This window comes from Herpailurus yagouaroundi, unplaced genomic scaffold (assembly GCF_014898765.1).
Source record: "Herpailurus yagouaroundi ecotype Mexico unplaced genomic scaffold, PumYag 191, whole genome shotgun sequence".
Taxonomy (NCBI): domain Eukaryota; kingdom Metazoa; phylum Chordata; class Mammalia; order Carnivora; family Felidae; genus Herpailurus; species Herpailurus yagouaroundi.
The window spans coordinates 2,953,422-2,975,261 of record NW_024412422.1 but is presented as its reverse complement, the minus strand read 5'-3'; the positions used below and the strand labels follow the sequence as shown (position 1 = coordinate 2,975,261).

At 43.7% G+C, this 21,840-nt stretch overlaps 1 protein-coding gene across 2 annotated transcripts in view; it reads right to left on the bottom strand.

The window, feature by feature from the left end:
- SART3 (spliceosome associated factor 3, U4/U6 recycling protein) overlaps positions 1–21,840 on the bottom strand; it is a 37,645-nt gene that overhangs the window by 10,787 nt on the left and 5,018 nt on the right. The window contains exons 2-12 of one of the 2 annotated variants that reach the window (XM_040443659.1): positions 17,243–17,369; positions 15,823–15,927; positions 12,463–12,647; positions 10,946–11,051; positions 9,569–9,693; positions 5,425–5,580; positions 4,581–4,719; positions 3,988–4,095; positions 3,006–3,083; positions 2,823–2,881; positions 1,533–1,642 (exon numbers count right to left, since the gene is read on the bottom strand). In XM_040443659.1, coding sequence (XP_040299593.1) covers positions 1,533–1,642; positions 2,823–2,881; positions 3,006–3,083; positions 3,988–4,095; positions 4,581–4,719; positions 5,425–5,580; positions 9,569–9,693; positions 10,946–11,051; positions 12,463–12,647; positions 15,823–15,927; positions 17,243–17,369 — 1,298 coding nt within the window. The remainder of the gene's footprint in view (positions 1–1,532; positions 1,643–2,822; positions 2,882–3,005; positions 3,084–3,987; positions 4,096–4,580; positions 4,720–5,424; positions 5,581–9,568; positions 9,694–10,945; positions 11,052–12,462; positions 12,648–15,822; positions 15,928–17,242; positions 17,370–21,840) is intronic. The other variant, XM_040443660.1, reaches the window with a different exon arrangement.

The window sequence follows — 21,840 nt, the reverse complement described above, 5'->3', positions numbered from 1 at the left end:
AACAAGCTTTTTTTTTTTTTTTTTTAAATGGTTAGTTATTTTTAGATAACACATGTGTGCCTAGGGGAGAGCCGGGGGGGGGGGGGGAGGGGGAGAGAGGGAGAGAGAGACAGAATATCCCAAAGCAGGCTCCATGCGGTCAGTGCAGAGCCTGATACGGGGCCCAATCCCACGAACCGTGAGGACTTGAACTAAAATCAAGAGCCAGATGCTTAACCCACTGAGCCACCCAGGCGCTGCTCATAAGCTTTAATAGTAGTCATATCTCTGGGGATGAGATGCGAAGAAACTTTCACTTTCTACCACACAGTTTTGTAAGTGTCTATTTTAATTTGAGTACATGTTGTTTTTCAAATTGGGGTAAAATCCAAAATACTCAAAAAAAACATATAGACAAATATATGTATTGACACACAATGTTCAAGACACAATGAAATAGAAAAGCTGGTCATATTTTTTACATCTGTTAAATGTAATAACATTTACATGATAAATAGATCGTTACTGAACACGAGTTGACTTTTTCACTGTGCTGACATTTGCACTGATGGTGCATAATGTGATAAATATCATTGGTCACATCTTATTTATTTAAAATAGCTTCAGAGATTTATAATGTACGCTATCATTCCATTTTCTTTAAAACAACAACAAAAAAATTACAGAGCACCTGGGTGGCTCAGTCACTTAAGCATTCAACTCTTGATTTAGGCTCAGGCCATGATCTCACAGTTATGGGATCGAGCCCCACATGGGCGTGGAACCTGTTTAAGATTCTCCCTCTCCCTGTGCCCCTCCCTAATTCGTGCATGCGCTTCCTCAAAAAAATAAAATAAAAATAATTTTTTTAATGTTTATTTATTTTTGAGAGAGAGAGAGAGAGAGATAGAGAGAGAGAAAGAGACAGACTGTGACCAGGGGAGGGGCCGAGAGAGGGAGACACAGAATCCGAAGCAGGCGCCAGGCTCTGAGCTGTCAGCACACGGAGCTCAAACCCACAAACCGTGAGATCATGACCTAAGCCAAAGTCTGGCGCTTAACCGACTGAGCCACCCAGGTGCCCCTAAAATAAAAATAATTTTTAAAAAATTTAAATCTAAAAAAATCTCAAGGAACATACCCAAACTATTAGCTAACAGGGGTTATGTCCTCTGGGTCTGTTGCTACAGAAAATTTGGGGTTTTGTTTCTCTTCGTTTTTTAATATTTTCTACTCTTACATCCAAAGCAAATATAAAAAATAGTTCCCCCCAAAAGTCACATAAACCATTCATCTCCAAAAATCAAAACAAACCAAAATAACAAACAGAAAGAAACGCACGGCTGTAAGACAAGCCCAAGCATAAAACAGTAGGTTCGGTTCCCTAGCCTCACCCATTATACACACAGCCACCAACAAAAGAGAGGCTAATCAGCGGGGGGGGGGGGGGCCGGCCTGCGGTAAGGAGCAGGCCCAAGCTGGCAGGAGTCAGCCAGGAGGGAAGAGGGGTTACCCCTGACAAGCACCACCAAAAGCACCCCCAGATCAGTTACCTTTCCAGGTTGTAATATTCAAGCCACATGTTGGCATACTTGGCGTTCCCTTTGGTCATGATGCTGTCCCAGAGTTCCCGAGCTTTCTGCATGTTATTGCACAGTCGAGCCTGAAACGCATTAATGGGCTCCATTAGGAAAGATTCAAACCTTACCGACGTTGGCACCCATAACAAAACACACCTCAAACAGACATGCTTTAAAAACCCCCCACTAACTGTGCATGTGACGTAACTCCCTGGACATTCCCAGCCACCTTCCACGGCGACGGGCTCGGCTCAACCACTCCAGCCTCTCCAAGGGGACAAGCCTCTAGCTGCCTGCCTAACCTATTTGAGAGCAAAGAGCAGGAGCCCACAGGTACTTACGACAGAACTAGCTGGACAATTGTGTTTTATTTTTATCAAGCTGAACTACAAGTGTTTAATCTGAGGCAATGCGGAGAAAGAAAGACTGCTCTAGGAGGAGGCCCCCTGCTGTGTCACTTGGGCAAGTGAACCGTTCTGTGAACCTGACAGACATCCGTTTCTTTGACCTGACCCCTCTCAGAAAATAAGATGTGCTTCGAATTTCACAATTCTGGAAGTGCCTGGGGGGCTCAGTCGGTTAAGTGTCTGACTGCAGCTCAGGTGATGATCTCGCAGTTCATGGGTTCGAGCCCCGCATCGGGCTCTGTGCTGACAGCTTGGAGCCTTGAGCCCGCTTCAGACTCTGTGTCTCCCTCTCTCTTTCTGCCCCTCCCCCACTCTCTCCCTCTCTTTCTCTCTCTCTCTCTCTCTCAAAAATAAACATAAATATATGTTAAAAAAAAAAAAAAAAGAATTTCACAGTTCTGTGAGCTGATCAAGGGCGGGTTCCGTATCTTCTTGATTCGGGGTCCTTGGCCCAACAATAACACTCAATTCACTGTGTCCCCTAATTATCCGTCAAACTCCTGTCTCCTACACGAGATGAAAGCCTTAGGAGCACGAGGCAGGTCTATCTCCCCAGCACACAGTGAAACACCTGGCGAACAGTCCACACCCGGTATAGCCTGACGAACAAGGCACTGAGGGACGGAGGCAAGAGGTGCAGAGTGATGGGCGTTCCAATGTCCGCCGCATAGCTTCTTAACTGCGTGCCAGTGTTTTCTCTGAGGTATGAGTGAACGTGCACCGAGCTAGATATGTAACAGAGATCTTTATAAACCCTGGACCATCACCTAAGATTCGGACTCAACTTTAGCCACATTAACGACACACGCGTCCTTCAAAGCGGGCTGGAACCGACAGGCGTGTCGGAAACATTTACCTCAATCCTAGCCCAGTTCTGCATGATCATGCAGCTTGGATCTCCGCTCTCATTGAAACCTGTAAGAACAGAGTTAGTCAAAATCAGAAATCAATTTAGAGACCCAGAGCCTCTGACTGAGAAGGCGCATCCACCAAGAACAGGAGACGAGCGGAAAAGGGAACAGGTCGAAGCCACACTTACGCTCCTCCACCTCCTGCTTCAGATACTCCAAGGCGCGAGTGAACGCAGACCTCAGCTCTTCCAGCTCTTTACTGGAGTCTGTCAGAAATTGCAAAAGAGGTTTGGCTTCGTGAAACCACGTACCATGTCTTTTTTATTTTTTAAATCCCACAGTGCAACTCCTGGGAGCCTGTTGTGCATCTGGGCATCAGCTCCTGCCCTCATCACATAGCTGGGGAGAAAGGCTACAACAGCACCCATCACGGACAGCACCACAAAGGTGAGCACAGGGTGCCGTGTGTGGGACCACAGCAGAGGGGGTCTTGCCCAGCTGGGAGAATGGCTGAAGGCCACCTGCATGAGGGCAAGTCAGGGGTTTCTGATGCTTTTTTTTTTTTTTTTTTTTTTTGACGAGAAAAGGGAAGAAGGCAGGGGATCCTACAGAGATTCAAAGATTTAAAAGACATACAGGAGTCCTACCTAAAGAACTATTTAGGATCTATAGAAGGGAGAGAGGAGAGAAATGAGACTAAAGAGGCTGGCAGGAGCCAGAATAAAAGAGAAGGACCTTAACTCTCTTCCTTTACAATTCACAGCAGGACTCATTAGAAGATTTAAATAGCAGGGGCGCCTGGGTGGCGCAGTCGGTTAAGCGTCCGACTTCAGCCAGGTCACGATCTCGCGGTCCGTGAGTTCGAGCCCCGCGTCGGGCTCTGGGCTGATGGCTCGGAGCCTGGAGCCTGTTTCCGATTCTGTGTCTCCCTCTCTCTCTGCCCCTCCCCTGTTCATGCTCTGTCTCTCTCTGTCCCAAAAATAAATAAACGTTGAAAAAAAAAAAAAAAAAGAAGATTTAAATAGCCAAAATTTCTGGGGGCAAACAGTTACCAGTGGCTGGTCTACATCATCTGCCTAATCATGATGTATCTGGGCAACCTGGGACATCTCAGCAGAAGGTATGTTGAGAAAAAGGTCAGAACCGAATCTGACACACAAATTTAAATACCTTGTTTGAAATCAACCCTTCTCCTCAGGTAATCAAGGTACGCCTGCCAAATTTCCACATAATCAGTGGCCTGAATGAAGCCGGCACTCAAAGCTTTCTCGAAGGTCGCTGGAATTGAAGAAAAAGCCAGGATTTGTTACCAATTCAAAAAGAAGCTAATATAAGTTCTCAAGATTGTTACAAAAACCTCTACTGACTATCAGATACTGTATGACTTAAAACAATAATGATAGGATACAACAAAGTGAAGTGAGCTAGAGAGACATGTTCAAAAGAAAAGCTACTACAGGATTTGGACCGTGTTCTAAAAGGGGTAAATTCCACACGATGTCCCACACTAAGAGAATTCCAGGCCAAGTCAGATTGGAGAGAAGACCCAACTTCTTGGAAAATCACAAAGAATGTCAGCATTCTTTGGCTCTGAGAAGACAAAAACACAACCAAGTTATCTCCCACTTAGGGCCTTTTTTGTCACTAACACCCAATATCCCAAACTCAACACCCAGGGAAAGGCTGACCTAATGACTCTGTGACAGCTATCTTTCTGGCTTGGAACAGAAAGTTTAAGAGTCTTCCCACAAAAACATTCGCACCGGAAATCACTTGATGGTCAACTCCGTGTCTTTCCATGGCCAAGAGGTAACGGCTCCACAGGGCAACTGTCCAGGGGCAGTTTCTAACGGCACGATTATGTACAGATAAAACCAAATCCTTTACTTTCAGCTGCCGATCCTACGATAAAGAAGTTCACAGTGAGGAGATAAAACGCTACTGATACAGGCTTCACCATCCACAAGACCTTTCCAGCACGACCAGCTGACAAAAGAAATTTCCTTAGAAATTCTCGTGACTGGTCTCTTCGACAAAAAAATCGCAAAGGGGAATTGAGGAGAGGGGAGACCAGAGATGAAAACAGCTTTAAGGGATATCAGCCTAGCCGCGTGGATGGACCCAGTTTGCACCCTGACTCAAATCTTTTATACGCACATACTGACGTACTCGCCAGTGAAATGTGACTTCTGGATCTGCTTCACATGGAAGGGGGAAGAAGGTAAGCACACAGATGGAACTAGACTAGTGCCGTGAGTTAGCCGTTGAAGCTGGGTGACGGCACGCCAGGTTCCGCCTTTCCTCATCTATGTGCCAGGTGTACGTCTTCTCCAGAATACAAAGTGAAAAGAAAAACATTGGTGTCGCAAAGCCCTCAACAGGAAAACCGTGCCCATTTTTCCCACAGTTAGCGTGATCAGTCTGATAGGACTTGAAACGGCAGAACCTCACGGGTTGGCCAACAGGGCGAAAGGAAGAGGAGGGAAAGGGGAGAGCGTAGAGAGGAGCAGCACACGGCTGACTCCCGGCGCCCTGGCTGAGTTCCTTCGCATAGACTCAATCGGTAAAAAGGAAACGAAGTTATTAGAACAAATCAGGTCGTCTTACTAGGTACTGACTGTAGCGGATCCACAAATCTGGGACGAGGCAGTTCTCGACCAGGGCGCGCTCGAAGATCAACTGGACGCGAGCAGGGTCGCCGATTTTCATCTCAAAATCGATGTACGCCTGATATTCAGCCAGTCTGGGTGCCTCTGCTTGCAACTAGGGAAGGCGGGGGAAGCACAATGAGGTCGAAATGAGCTACTCGACACCGGGAGGAAGCACAACGCATCTTCATATTAAATCCTGGCAAGACTGGCTACGTCAATCAGAATCACCAATCCCCACCCCGGGTACCTCCGCAATCTGACCGGCAGAGTGAGGGTCCGGGGTGCCTCTCCACGGCAACAGTTACAAAGACTCCATCAACCCTTTCCCGGACCCATCCCTAGGCCACAGGATTTCTGATGAGAGCATCCACCAGAAACCAAATGAAGGAGAAACACCTTTGCCAATGACCACGGCTAGCCATCGCTCCAAAACGGAAGTCCCTTCCTTGGCCTACTGAGCGAGTGAGGGCAACCACATTGGAGCACTTCGGTGCCGTGTGGTACTTCAGGTTTCTCATCCCACATATCAGCTCCCGCCGGGACGCAGGCACAGGCAGAAAAGGGAAGACACGAGGCCGAATGCTGACCGCTCCAAAGACCAACAGTCCAAATTCTTTTCAGACAAAAACCTTATTCAACTTTGCTTTTCAGCCACCCTCTGCTGAAGATCCTAACATCAAACTGGATGAGGATTTCACTAATGACGCTTTGAGAAATACAACCACCTCCAATCATTTACACATGAAAAAGGGAGACAGAGCACACGCGGGCCAGCAGGAGAGCACGCACGCTCTGAACATAGAAAGATGATGTTGTAGAGAGCCTCGGTTTCTAGTTGTAATGACAAACTAGTTGCCCAGGCAGACTGCCACTGAAAACAACTTAAAATTGCTGGATTAAATATGAAAAACGTCTTGAAAAACATCAGCAAACCGGCAAAGAAACAAGAAATACTAAGAACGAAATCTAGGTGAATGAAGGTTAAGCCTTTGCTGGTGTAAGATCTATAAAGGATGTGATCTTCACAATGAGGTGTCATTATTACCCCCTCTTACACTCGAGGCGACCGATACACAAGGCGGCTAAGAACGAAGTCTGAGAGCTAGTAACTGGCAGAGCTAACATTCAAACTCAAGGTAGCCTGGCTCTCAAAGTCTCTGTCCTTACTATGCCACAAGATACCAAAAACAGAGCCAAGAAGCCCAACTAACCCCCAAAAGGATAAATACAAAGATATCCACCCCTGGACCTCCTGTAATGAAATTACAGGACATCAAACAAAACCAAAGAGATCTTAAAATGGGCCAGAGAAAAAACAAGGATTGGCATCAAAGAAGCTGACTTCTTAACAGCCAACGACAGAAGCAAGACAGGAGACGTAACTGTCAGTCGAGAATTCTACATCCTGAGAAATGAACTTTCAAAGGAGAGCAAAGTGAAAGACCTTTTCAAATTAAAACTGAGACCATCTGTCACCAGCAAATATCCAGTGCAGGAGACTCTCAAAGGGTGTATCTGAAGCAAAAAAAAAAAAAAAAAAAAAAGATTCCAGATGAAAGGTCTAGGATGCAAGACGGGAAAAAGAGCAAAGAAAAATGGGAAATGCACATAAGTGAATGCAGACAGAGTGGGGCTGTATAATGCAAGATTAACAAGGATGCCTCTCAGGTTAAACAAAAAGACAAGAAATACAAGAAAACAAGAGTGTAAGTCTGAGACATGGTAAATGAAGCTGAAAGTATTCTAAGGCCAAGAAAGGTTGAAAAACACCACTTACAGACAATCTTATGGTCAACAAAACAAAAACCAAATACTATGGTCAACACAGAAAATCCAAAAGAATCAATAAATCATTGGTAAGAATTTATAAAGAAAACAGACAAAAATTAATATAGAAGACAAAAATAAATTTAAACAATTTTACAGAAAGACACAGCCTAAATAGCAAAGACCTATAAACCACATTCATAGATTGGAAGACTCAAAATTTTAAAGATGTATATTCTTCCCCAAATTGATCTACAGAGAAAATGTAATTCCAACAAAAAAAAAATTCAACAGCTTTTTAAATAAAATTTGAAAAGCTGATTCTCTTCAACAGAAGCAGTAAGAACTAAAACAGGGGTGCCTGGGTGGCTCTATCAGTTAAGCGTCCAACTCTTGATTTTGGCTCAGGTCATGATCTCACAGTTTGTGGGTTTGAGCCCCGCATCGGGTTTTGTGCTGGCAGCGTGGAGCCTGCTTGGGATTCTCTCTCTCTCCCTCTCTCTTTGCCCCTCCCCTGCTTGCACGCTCTCTCTCTCTCTCTCTCAAAATAAACAAATAAACTTAATAAATAAATAACATTTATTTTTAAAAAAAGGGACTAAAGAAAGACAAAACACTCTTGAAGAGGAACAACATGGGTGGGATTCATGTCACCTACGAGCAAAATTTATAAAACTATCAGTATTATGATAGTATAAAATAAACCAGTGGGGCAGAATAGAAAGCCCAGAAACAGATACACAAATGGAGAGCTGATCTATGACAGATGTGGGCCGGCACATCAATGAGGGAAAGATGGAATTATCAAAACTGGTGCTGGAAAACTGGTCTCATATGGAAAAATGAAACTGGACCCCATCTCATGCTATATGCAAAAATCAATTCCATACGAAGATCTAAACATGAAACACACAACCATAAACTTTCAGAAGAAAATAGAGATAAGAACAGCCATGAGCTTGGAACATGGAGAGATTTCTTTTTTTTTTTTTTTTTGAACGTTTATTTTTATTTTTGGGACAGAGAGAGACAGAGCATGAACGGGGGAGGGGCAGAGAGAGAGGGAGACACAGAATCGGAAACAGGCTCCAGGCTCCGAGCCATCAACCCAGAGCCTGACCCGGGGCTCGAACTCACGGTCCGCGAGATCGTGACCTGGCTGAAGTCGGACGCTTAACCGACTGCGCCACCCAGGCGCCCCTGGAACATGGAGAGATTTCTTAAGCGTAACAAAAGCGCAAACTGTAAGACAAAGAATGATAAATCCAATTAGAGTGAAATTAAGAACCAGTCATCGAAAGATGCCATTAAACGCCTTGAAAAGACAAATCACAAACTTGGGAGAAGTTTTTGCGATACATACAACCAAAAGTAAGGATTAAGATCTGAGGTTCCTCCGAATTAATTAAAAAAAACACAAATGAAAGGGAAATGAGTCACAGACTTCAACAGGTACCTCACAAAAAAGGAAACCTGAATGCCAACAGATGTGAAAAAACGCTCAACTTTAGTAGTAACCAGGGAAATGCGAATTAAAGCTACAACTCAGATCCATCAGAATGGGTAAAATTTGAGTATGTCGATATCCAAGGCTGGTGAGGGCGACGAGAACCCTGAGTTTGCTGAGAACCCCCGCTAGGAGCATCAGCCGATGACTCGGAAAACAGTCCCGCAGGACGGGACGATCCAGCAATTCCATTCCTAGGTGCACGCTCTGGAGGAACTCTCCTCACATGTGTACCAAGAGATACATCCAAGAACGGTCGGAAACATGCTGCTCCTCCCAGCAAAACACGGGAAAGCGACCCAACTACCTAGGAACACGAGTCAACAAATCGAGGCACACACATACACAACTCGATAGCCGTGGAAACAAATGGACTATACTTATCAACACGGGTACAACCCAAAAACATGGTCGATGAAAGAAAATACACAGCATGATTCCATTATATAAAAGCTCAAAAAACAAGCAAAATTAAACAATACGTTAATCAAAGGTACGTTCGTAGATTGTAAAACTATAAAGAAAAGCGAGGGAATGATTATCACAAAAGTCAGGAAAGTGATTACCTCTCGGGAGAGGGAAGAGGAAGCAATCGGAGAGGGGCACATAGGAGACTTCTAAGGTACTGGCAATGTTCTATTTCTTAACCTGGGTGGTGGGTACATGGACGTTCACTTTATTATTAGGATGTAAACTGCACGTACACATTTATACACTCTACACATTTCACAACAAAACAGATTTTAAAGATACCGCTTTATTTGCAACTATCGATCAGGGTAAAGTTTGCAGGGACGCGTTTACTGTAAAAGAGGCCAACACTTACCAGCGCTTCTTCATAGGGTTTGTATTTCTCCAGCTGCTGCAGTGCTTTGTTATAGTTCTGAATTACCGACTCCGGTATTGGGTCTTCTGACCATTCTTCATACTCTGCAAATGTTGCCTCCATATCTATTGAAAGATGGATTCAGCCCCGTAGGTCTTGCCATGGGTTTTATCAACCCAACCAGAGATGAAACCATGAGACTCAGATGTTGCTAGCCCCTCCCACGTCAGCAGCCACAACAGCTCTTAGGATCGGATCTTCTACTGGGCCCGGACTTGACCTTAAGATTCTGTCTCAAGGCAATTCCCCAAGCAGCCCTACCAACTAACTAAGCAGTTAATTAAATAATAGCAACACTCACCCACTGCTTCCTATGATCTAATACTCTCCATCCACTAACTCATTTGATCCTCACAACTCTATGGAATAGGTTCTATCGTGATCCCCATTTTGCAGATGAGGAAACGCAAGCAGAGAGTTACATCAAATGGTAGAGCAAGGCCTTGAGCCAGGCAGTAAGGCTCAAGGTCATGTTCTACTCACTGGGCTGTGCCATGTCACAGTGGTACATGAGGGGACACCTACAAGCCACTGAGTTCTAGGCTTTTCTGCGTATCGCCCAAGGATTCAACTGGAAAGCCAGCCATTTTATAAATCTGTCAAATCAAATCCAAATAAACCGTGAAGTAAAAAGAGAAATTATGCCTGGGCTCAAGTAGTTATCCAGAAGTGCCAGGGGTGTGCAACACGTAACCAGGCCTAGGGAACAAATAAGATGGAAGCACCAAACTCTTCCCATGTCCAGAAAAATCCTCCGGGTGCCGCTCACACTCAATACCAGAGCTTCAAAGGCTTGGCTTACCAAAATTTATTTACCCAAAAAGGAAAATCCTTACCAAACCCCCAAGAAATTCAGATGGGAACACTTCCAGTCCACAGTGCTCCTGAACCAAATCACATCCCTCCCCCCGTCCCCGGAAGAATGATAGAAGTCTGTGGAAAATCCCCATTCTGATACCAAAGAGATTACTCCTAAAGAGAAAATGTTCACAATGGAACCCTTACTCAATAAAGCTTCCCCAGAAAATATAGGGGGTCAGCTTCCCTACCCTATAGTGACCCCACCTCTCCACCAACAACGTCTTAATGTAGGAAACCGAGTCGGGAAGTCTGCTGCTGACCCTCAGAATCCTCTTGAGCATTAACAATTCAAGGTATATTTTTACCAATACACAGTGACACTGTCCAGTGAGAGCAAGAACACCAGGGACACTTGCCTCACAGGATGCTAGGAAAGGACTAATGACAGGACAGACCCCCAGGCATTTTAAAAACCATGGAGGAAGGGCCGGCTACTGATATGTCGGTTTCTCTTACCAAAGAGTGGGATCGCCAACTGTCGCCGGAAGAGACTGTGGACTTTCTCCAGCTGTGAATCAAAGGTTTGTTCCCGGTCAAAAGGGGAAAGGAAGCCAGCTATGGGCTAAAGAAGCAAATGTGTAGTAAATTACAAACTTTTTGGTTCTTCCTACTTCAAAAAATATTTCAACAAGTTTTTAGTCGAAAGTAAAAAACTGTTTCTGACCTCTTATGCATGAGGTATTGTGACAAACGTCGCAAGGGATTCAAAAATAAACTGGTCTAGGGGCGCCTGGGTGGCGCAGTCGGTTAAGCGTCCGACTTCAACCAGGTCACGATCTCACGGTCCGTGAGTTCGAGCCCCGCGTCGGGCTCTGGGCTGATGGCTCAGAGCCTGGAGCCTGTTTCCGATTCTGTGTCTCCCTCTCTCTCTGCCCCTCGCCCGTTCATGCTCTGTCTCTCTCTGTCCCAAAAATAAATAAACGTTGAAAAAAAAAAATAAAAAAAATAAATAAATAAATAAACTGGTCTCTGCTACTAAGTGTTTAAGATGGAGTGAAAAGCAAAAAGGAATATGAGAAACGCATATACGGACTATATTCTATACAAATGACTACCACGGGGCCGAATGGAGATATCACAAAAGTATCACTGGTATCGAAGTCCCGTGGCTGGCTTTATTTAAGCTGGTTTTGGAGGCTGCGGTTCGTTATGAAGGGAGGGGATCGGGAAGGACTCCCGGGGGAGCTGGCACCTGGGGTGCATCTGCAGGCTCTCCGGACATAGCAAGAGAGAAGGAACGGCGTGGGAACAGGACGGCAAGCGCCCGAGTGTCGAGGGGGGGGACTGCGGGAGCAGGGCCCACACAGGGCTGGGTCAGCCAAAGGCGTCGGCCCTGATGCCTCAGTCAGGGTGAGCTAGAGGCACCGCTGCAGGCTCATCAATAGGGATGTCACCAAGAAGGGAGAGCGCCACTTTAGTAATGACCTAATTGCCGGCGGGCTCCACTAACTGCCAACACTAACTGTGTGCATACACACACACAGGGGAGAGGGGACACTGGGAGGGGCTGTAAAATCCTGTAAATGAGAGTTTAAAAAATCTAATTATGATGGGGTCAAATCTCTTGTAGTTACTATTGGACACGACACATACACACATACATATATATATATGTATGCGTATATGTGCACATATATACGTGTTTGTATATATGTGTGTGTGTGTATGTGTGTGTGTATATATATATATGTGTGTGTGTGTGTGTGTTTTAGAGTGATGTGATTATTCTTGTGTATTCACCTGGAACCAGTATTAGTAGTATTTTTAAACATCAGGAAAAAATCATAGGGTCATTTGCTTTTCAGTCCAACAAATCATTCTTGCTATTCCACAAAGACTACCGATTTACTTCACTGCCCACCCACTAGGGGACTGGCAAAGACCATTTTGTTAGCGGTGTTCCTCCAAGACCACTTACAAAGAGCCCCGACTGTTCAAAGGCAAGCACTGGGCCCAGAGACAGGGGCACTCACCCGGGCAGCTTCCACAATCGCACTTTCAAACTCCCGGTAAGCCTCCCAGATGGCGAGTCCTTTGGTCATATGTAAGCCAACCGATGAGAGTGCCCTTTCAAACACAGAGCGGACTTTCTCAAGGCCACCTTTCTGCCCAATCCCACCGACTGAGTACTGGCCGTACTCGAGCCAAATGTTAGGACCTAAGAAGAAGCGTTCTAATCAGTTCAGGATATGAAAAACCCAAATATCAAAACTTTTGTTCTGATGCATCGCAAAATAAACGTGCCCACCAAAACAGTACAAATTCATATAAAATGTTAACGGAACATCAACAAGCATCCCAACTTACATATAATGCTAATACTGCGGCTCAAAAAGAAGTGTATCTTAAACCATGTTCCTACTAGGTTTCGATGATCGAGTTTTACTTCATAAACAGAATATGCCAGGAGGTAATATGTAATACGACTGTGATTATCAAGCTTATTTATTAAAACTGAAGGAATCCACTGACAGAGTTTAACGAAAATAGTTACGAATCTGAGTCAACTTTCAGGAAGATTGCAAAGCCCAGAATTTTTTAACTTTTGAACACTGATTCCTTTTTAAACCTACTGTTTGAAGTGAAAGAACAAATTAAAAGCACCAATCCTGTCACCAGAAGTCTGTATTTTAAGCCTCCAGGTGTAATGGTGTTTACACAGCAACAACAGAAAAGACCTGGCGGCCCTGGGTTTTTTCCCCCACTTTCTTTGTACACTTTTCATATACTCACCCCTGCTGCTTTTAAGAGCAGACTGACGCACTAAACTCTTCAGAAAGGCAGTGATTCTTATGGCACACATTTTGCCTACGAAGTCACTTTTCAAAGACCTGAGAATAATTTCACGGGCCTGTGCTAACCTTGTAAAATAAAACCACTTAAAAAAGAAAGAAGCCTATAGGAGAATTACTGCACGTTTTCCCAAGGCTTGCTTTTTCACTGAAACGGGTTTATTTCAAAGACGTTAGCCAAAGTCCGTCAGCTACTCTGTTTTACTTCACCAGTACCGAGCTTCCATACAGGCTGCAAAATAAAAAAGGAAAAGAGGCGCCCAGCTGACTCCATCAGAAGAGCATGTGACTCTTGATCCTGGGGTTATGAGTTTGAGCCCCACGTGGGGTGTAGAGATCACTTTAAAAAATAAAATCTTTAAAAAAAAAAAAAAAAGGAAAAGCAGCTCTTGGAGCAGAAACCCTTGGTGATGGTTGAGTCATGTCTACAGATGGTCTATGAAACAGCTCATCCCCTGAAGAGAAGGGAAGAGAAGGGAATTTTCAATGGATTACCTCACAACTCCTCCCAATATTTAAATAATCGAAAAAGGTGTAAAAATTATGAGTAGTGTTTTAAACTCAGAAAACCCAAGGGTACAGGGTCCACAATAATTACTAGAAGCAAATAATGAGTCACTGGACTCCAGGTTCCAAAGCAGGGCATGAAGCCCCTGCACGAGGCCTTCTCCAAAGACCAAGGAACCCGATTTTCAAAATCATCAAAGAGCCAAAGGGCCACAGGCGTACTGTGTCACTGGCGCACTGAACGCCTCCCAGATGGTCTGAAATCGGAGTACATGCACCTTCAAATGTGCAAAACACAATTAAAAACTAGGAAGCAGACCAAAGTGGCTTCATAGTGGTTTCTGAACATTCACAAAACGTGTGACACAACTTCCATGTTCTAAAGCTCCTGAAAACAACACAAAAGCCCTGTGGGTCCCCATTCAAAACTACTTTGAGACACATAATCTGGGACACCTGGGTGGCTCAGTCGGTGGGGGGGGGGTCCCACTTCGGCTCAGGTAATGATCTCACAGTTCGGGAGTTCGAGCCCCACATCCGGCTCGCTGCTGTTAGCACCGAGCCCCCTTCAGATCCTCCGTTCTCCCCTCTCGGCCTCTCGCCCACTTGCTCTCTCTCAAAAATAAATAAAACATTAAAAAAAAAGAGAGAGACAGAGAGACAGACATAATCTAAGAAGCAAGTTATCCAGCTTCCTGACCCCCAGCAGCCCTGCAGCAGTTGGGGAAAAGGAAGGTGTGCTGACTTCAGCACTAAGTGGCAGTGGAGGCCGGACAGCTGGAATGACTACAAACCATAAAGGACCTAAAAACATCACAGTTTGGGCAGAGACAAAAGATCCCTGGAGAAAAAGAACCGGTGCTGTTAAGGACGACTCTGAGACCTTAGCAAAGGGGTAACAGGGTCATCAGAAAACATAGGACCATCGTGCCTTAAGAGCTGTCAAGAGATTCTAAGAAGCCACAGGGGCAGCATCAGAACAGAGACGCAAGTATAGCTTCTAGAAGCGCATATGGTATAATTTCATATTCCCCAAACACCTGTAATTTTCAGTATCCAGATTATAAAAACTAAAAATCGATCAATTCTTTTTGGCTGGTAAAAAGGTACATGAAAGGTCCTCTCCCTCAGGGCAGTCTATAGTCCAGACACCCACGCTTCTCACAAGGGGAGATGCCCACGGCGGGAAGTGGGGAAAATCACACATGGAAGAAAGATGTTTAATTTAAAAGAGGGAAAGGTGGGGGCGCCTGGGTGGCTCAGTCAGTTGGGTGACTTGATTTTGGCTCGGGTCACGATCTCGCAGTTCATGAGTTCAAGCCCCGCATCGGGCTCTGCGCTGTCAGCATGGAGCCAACTTGGGATCCTGCCTCTGCTCCCATTGGGGTTCTCTCTCTCATGCACACGCACTCTCTCTCTCTCTCAAAATAAATAAAAACATAAAAAATAAAAAAAATGGGGGCACCTGGGTGGCTTAGTCGGTTAAGCATTTGACTTCAGCCTAGGTCATGATCTTGACGTTCCTGAGTTCGAGCCCCACGTTGGGCTCTGTGCCGACAGCTCAGAGCCTGGAGCCTGCTTTGCCTTCTGTGTCTCCCTCTCTCTCTACCCCTTCCCGACTCGTGCGCGAGTGCACACCCTCTCTCTCTCTCTCTCTCTCTCAAAAGTAAATAAAACGTAAAATAACAATTTTAATAAATAAACAATAAGTAAATAAATAAAACATTCTGTCCAAAACAATCCAAACAACCCATTCAATGTGTAAAAGTCATCTGGAAATACCACGTAAGTTCTCCCCGCCAGAAGAGGGCTAGGTGTAACTATATTCATTTTCTTGCCAGAAATATTTCTTCCACTTGAATTTGAAAACCAAATATCCTCACAACGAGAACGATGAGCAAACTCCAATCCTTCTAACTGCTAGACTAGCGCTCTCCTTCCTGAGCAGTGACACCTCCCAGTACGGTCCAGGGCAGGAGAGGCCGCCGCTGGGCGACGCTGCAGACGCCTCGAAGAAGCGCACAGGGAACTTACAGATGTAATCCTTCACAGCTTTCTCAAAGAGGTCGTACACGTGCTCTCTGTCCAGGCCGTCCAGAGCCATGCTGATCTCGTCATGCAGCCACTCCAGCCAGAGCTCTGCAAGACAACAGCACCTCCTGCGTCACCATCTCCTTCACCAAAGGGCAGGACGAAGGCAGGGACTTTACTGCCAGTCACAGGCACACAAACATCTCACCCATCTTATACAGCCTGGTACAATTCGCAGAAATTCCATTCTTAAAGCCTGTACCAAGCACATAGAAGGTTTATGCTTCCAAATCAAATAATTAGAAACATGATATCCCACACCTATTGGGCATTTTATACTCTGCAAAGTACCTACATATATTTCCCATTTAATCTTTGTCAAAATTCTGTAGGTGACAGTAATAATAATTAATAAAAATGGCATCTAAGCATTGACAACACACTAAGGTATCTGTTGAGTGCTGTGCACAGAACACCTCTTCCAACCCACGTACTAGAAGGCAGAAACTATTATCAGCCCCATTTCACTGCTGGGAAAACTGAGTCTTAAAACGTTTACGTAATTCACTTAAGGTCACCCAGCAGTAAGACGTACAGCCAGGAATGAACCTCGGCGATCTGATTTCAGTTTCCATACTCGGCAGTTATGCTTTCGGGGCAGGGAGAGCTGGATCTGGGACCAGAGTTTTCCAACTCCTCCCTAAAATATCCATTATGAACATTCGTGAAGACTGAACCACAAAGATGCACAGTTATGTTTCGAATAAGCAAGTAAGTATAAATAACCTAAATGCCCAACGATCCTGTAACAAACAAGGTATAAAACATTTACATTAAAAACTGTTTATAATGGGTGGCTGGGTGACTCAGTCGGTTACACATCAGACTCTTGATTTCAGCTGAGATCATAATCTCACGGTTCGGTTCGTGAGTTCAAGCCTCACATCGGGCTCTGCGCTGTCAGCTTGGGATTTCCCTCCCCTCTCTCTCTGCCCCTCCCCTGCTCACGCTATCTCAAAATAAATAAATAAAAATTTTAAAACTGTTTCTAAAAGTTTAATTGTAATACATTTACAATTATCTAGTTCTGAGAGAATGGATTAAGTACACAAATACTGGAATGGGAAACACAAAGATGCGGGAAAAGTTCAATTACATAAAAAGTTTTCATCGTGATATAGGATTAAAAAAAAAAACAACTCAGGATCCAAAACGTGGGCCACTATTACATGATCACGACTACGTTTCGAAAAAAAACTACAAGATGAGAAACTAGAAATCCCTGACACTGGCTGATGGGCTTTCTTCTTTCCACTTTATTTGTATGTTCCAAATGTTCTGTAAGGCACACATCCCACTGAAACAAGAATGTGTATCCTGCACTTCCGTTTTTATCAAAGCAGCCTGACCGCTGAAGCATTACCTTCAGTCAAAGGAAAGATCTCACTCATCTTCTGGCGAGCCATCCTCACTTTGGTGAGCTCGCCTTCCAGCCGGAGCAGCCGGATCAGGTCCACGTGGCAGTTGTAGTCATAGACGTTGATAGAGAGCTAAAAGGAGAACAACACAAGGTGAAATTTAATATGCCATCATCAAAATAACTTAGCATTCTTCACCAGTGGTTAGGAGGCACATGTCTGCTTACAGACAAAATGGGCCATCTGGGAGAGCCAAGGAAACAACAATGTAACATTTACCCCCAGGAAGAGGAAGAAAAATCAATGAATGAGGCTTTCTCTAATCAACACAAAGCTCTCCCAATCTGTCACAGTCCCTATCGGAAAGCAGTTGGGTTCTCTCTGAAACACAGGAACATTCTGATGAAACGAATAAATAAATACCAAGTGTGACCTTAGGCAACTTATTAATTCTTCTAAGCCTCCAGTGTTTCACCTGTAAAACAGGGACACCACTAAGGTCTAGTCCATAAAGTTCTTGCAAGGATTTTACTGTCTTTATTTTAATTTTTTTTTTAAGTAATCTCTACACCCAACATGGGGCTCAAACTCACAACCCCGAGATTAAGAGTCAATTGAGCCAGCCAGGTGCCCCTCTTGCAAGGATTTTAAAAGGTGCTTCATGACACGGTTTAGCACATGCCAGGTATGTAGGTTAAGAGCTCTTTTACGAAACAAACAAAAACACCTACTGTGAAATGAAAATCCCTACTGCGAGGAACAAGAATGGCAACACCTGTTGAAGCTGAGTGACAAGTACACAGAGACTTGTTTTTATATTTGAAACTTTTCAAACTCAAAACAAATCAAAATCACTTAAATAGCTATCAGACATCTGAGGCCACAGCAAACTAAAAGAATTTGCCGCTAGCAGACTGACTCTTAAGGATAACAAAAGGAAATGATAAATCTTGGAGCACCAGGAAGGGAGAGAGAACAGAAAGTATAGAAATACAAGCAAGTATCAGGAAAGGTGCTTCCCATGAGTTTTCTAAATTGTATGTGATAACTGAAACAAAACTTTCAAGGCCATCTGATACCCAAAACAAGGATATTTAAAAGTAGGGATGGTAAAGGGACTTAAATGGAAAGATTTCCACATTTCACTCATTGGTAGAACAAACACCATGTAAGTTAAATACACTGTAATACCCAAGGCAACCACCAAGAAACTATACACAGCAATATACTAAAAATCACTGCAAATAAATCAAGATGGGATATTAAAAGATGTTCAAGTAACTCACAGGAAGGCAAGAATAAAGATACAAAAAAAAAAAAAAAAAAAAACCAGAAGAAACAAACAAAATAATAAAATGCCAGGCATTAGACCTAACATATCAACACCTATCTTAATGTTTATGGTCTCAATATACTAGTTAATAAAGCAAAGAATGCAGAACAGATAAAAACACAACCCTTGTAAGAAACTCACTTCAAATTCAAGGACATAGGCAGGCTGAAAAGGATGGAAAAAGATATACCATGTAAACATTAGTCCAAAAAAAGCAGAAGTGGCTATGTTAATATCACATAAAACGACTTTAGAGAAAATTACGAAGGATAAAAACGGACACTACAGGGGCACCTGGCTGGCTCAATCAGTGGAGTGTATGACTCTTGATTTGGGCTCAGGTCATGATCCCAGGGTTGTGGGTTAGCGCATTCGCTTGGCACAGAGCCTGTTTAAGATCTCCCCTCCCCCCCCCCACCTCTGCCCCTCTCACCAGCTCACACATGCTTTCTCTCTCTCAAATTTAAAACAAAAAGGGGGGGGGGGGATTACATAATGATAAAAGGATCAACCCACCAGGAAGATCACAAACAACAGATCCTTCAAAACAGATTAAGCAAGACTGAGCTAAGAGACACGACCACAGTTATAATGGGGACTTCAACATTCTCCACTTCAGCAACTAAAAGTAGTCCTGGACAGATAATCAGCAAGGACACAGAACTCAGTTTCATCAACCAACATGATCTAATCAACATATATAGAACACTCCATCCAAGAGCAACAGAATACACCTTTTTTTCCCCTCAAGGGCCCATGGAACATTCACTGAGACTAAATCACAGGCCATAAGACAAACCTCAACAAATTTTCAAAAACTGAAATCATATACAGTATGTTTTCTGATGACAATAGAATTAAATAAAAAAATCAGTAAAAATGGGGAAATCTTTAAACATTTGGAAACAAAGTGATATACTTCTAAATAACCCATGGATCAAAGAGGAAGTATCGAGGAAAACAAAAATACACACTACTGAATGAAAATGAAAATACAAAAAATTAAGGATACAGCCAACGCAGTGTGGAGAGGAACACTTAACCGAACTCAATGTATAAAAAGAATTATATGCCATGACTAAACAATTTGTTCCAGGAATGCAAGGCTAGTTCAATCTTTGAAAATCAATCACCGTAATCCACTAAATCAACAGGCTAAACAAAAATCGTGATACCCACTGACACAGAAAATGCAATTGACAAAATCCAAAACCATTTACAATAAAAACTCTCAGCAAGTTGGCCCACATTAAAATTTAAACTTTTTGCTCTATAAAAGACTCCATCAAGAGGATGCAAAGACAAGCTATAGACTTCAAAAAAAAAAAAAAAGTACAAACCACATATGTAATAAAGGACTAGTATCTAAAAGCTAGAACTCTAGGGATGCCTGGGTGGCTCAGTTGCTTAAGCATCTGACTCGTGACTTCAGCTCAGGTCACGATCTCATAGTTCATGAGTTCAAGCCCCACATCAGGCCCAGTGCTGACAGTGCAGAGCCTGTTTGGGAATTCTCTCTCCTCTCTCTGCCCCATTCTCTCTCTCAGAATAAATAAATAAACTTAAAAAAAATATATATATATATATATACAGCTCTAAACTCGACAATAAAGGGGCGCCTGGGTGGCTCAGTCAGTTGAGCATCTGACTCTTGATTTGGGCTCAGTTCACAATCTCATAGTTGGTGAGTTCAAGCCCTGCGTTGGGCTCTGTGCTGACAGGGCAGAGCCTGCTAAGGATTCTCTCTCTCTCCTTCTCTCTCTGCCCCTCCCCACTCACATGTGTGCTCTCCCTCTCTCATGTAAATAAACTTAAAGTAAGTTCAACAGTAAAAAACAAACAATCCAATTAAAAAATGGGTAAAAGACATGAACCAACACGTATATCCAAAGAGGACACACAGATGGCAAGTAAGTCCACATGAACAGTCAAGATCATTAACTATCAGGGAAATGTAAGGTAAAACCACAATGAAACATTACACACCTAACAGAGTGACTAAAGTAAAAAACAACGACAACACCAAATGCTGGAGAAGATGCAAAAACAAAAACAAACAAAAACAAAAAACCAAATGATCACTCACACATTGCTGCTGGGAAGGTAACACGTATACAGCAGCTTTGGAAAACAGCTGGGCTGTTCCTCATAAAATTCAACACACAATTACTTTATCATCCAGCAAGTGCACCGTAGGTATTTCTCCAGAGAAACAAAACCATGGTTACACAAAACCTGTTCCTAACAGCTTTATTCCTATTAGCCCAAACTGGAAACAACCCAGATGTCCTTCAATGGTGAATGGCTAAAGTCACCATGGTGCACCCACACTGTGGAATACTTTTCAGCCAGAAAAAGGAAGTGAATATACACCCCACTCAGATGAATTTTAAGGGAATTATGTTGAATAAGAAAAGCTAATCCAAAAAGATTACATACTATATGATTCCATTTATATAACATCCCTGAAATGACAAAATTACAGAAACAGAGAACAGACAGTGATGGCCAGAGGTCAGGAACTATAGCTATAAAAAAACCAGAAGGACCCCTGTTGTGACAGAACTGATCTGTGTCAACTGTGTCAACGTCAACATGTGGGTAGTGACATCATATGTAGTTTTAAGAAGATTACCACTGGGAGAAACTGGTAAAGGGTACACAGGAGATCTGTATTATTTCTTACAACTGCAGGGAAGTCTACGACTAGCTCAAAATGAAAATTTAACTTTCTAAAAAAGCTTTTATAGGAGGTTGGGGTATGGGGTTACCTTAGGTCTATACAAAAACACTAGTGTCTACTTTTCCAACACCTGCCACAGCGTTTCGGCAATAAATATTTCCCTCTCCTTCATTCAACTAATGCTCTGAAGGTATACTCAATAATCTAGATACTAGCTGATACATTAAAATACGCATGGAAGGACTCATCTCACCAGGTTGCAAGTCTCAGCAGAGTCAGACCGTGGAATTGACACGGGATTGACAAACTGACCAACAGAACAAAAGAGAACACCCAACATCAGACCCACACAGACAGAAAACCTATGACAAAGTGGCACTCATTGCATCCATTAAAATGAATTCATGACCCATAACCATGACCCCAGTTTGAAAAACACTGACTCTGGGGCGCCTGGGTGGCTCAGTCGGTTAAGCGGCCGACTTCAGCTCAGGTCACGATCTCGCGGTCCGTGAGTTCGAGCCCCGCGTCGGGCTCTGTGCTGACAGCTCAGAGCCTGGAGCCTGTTTCGGATTCTGTGTCTCCCT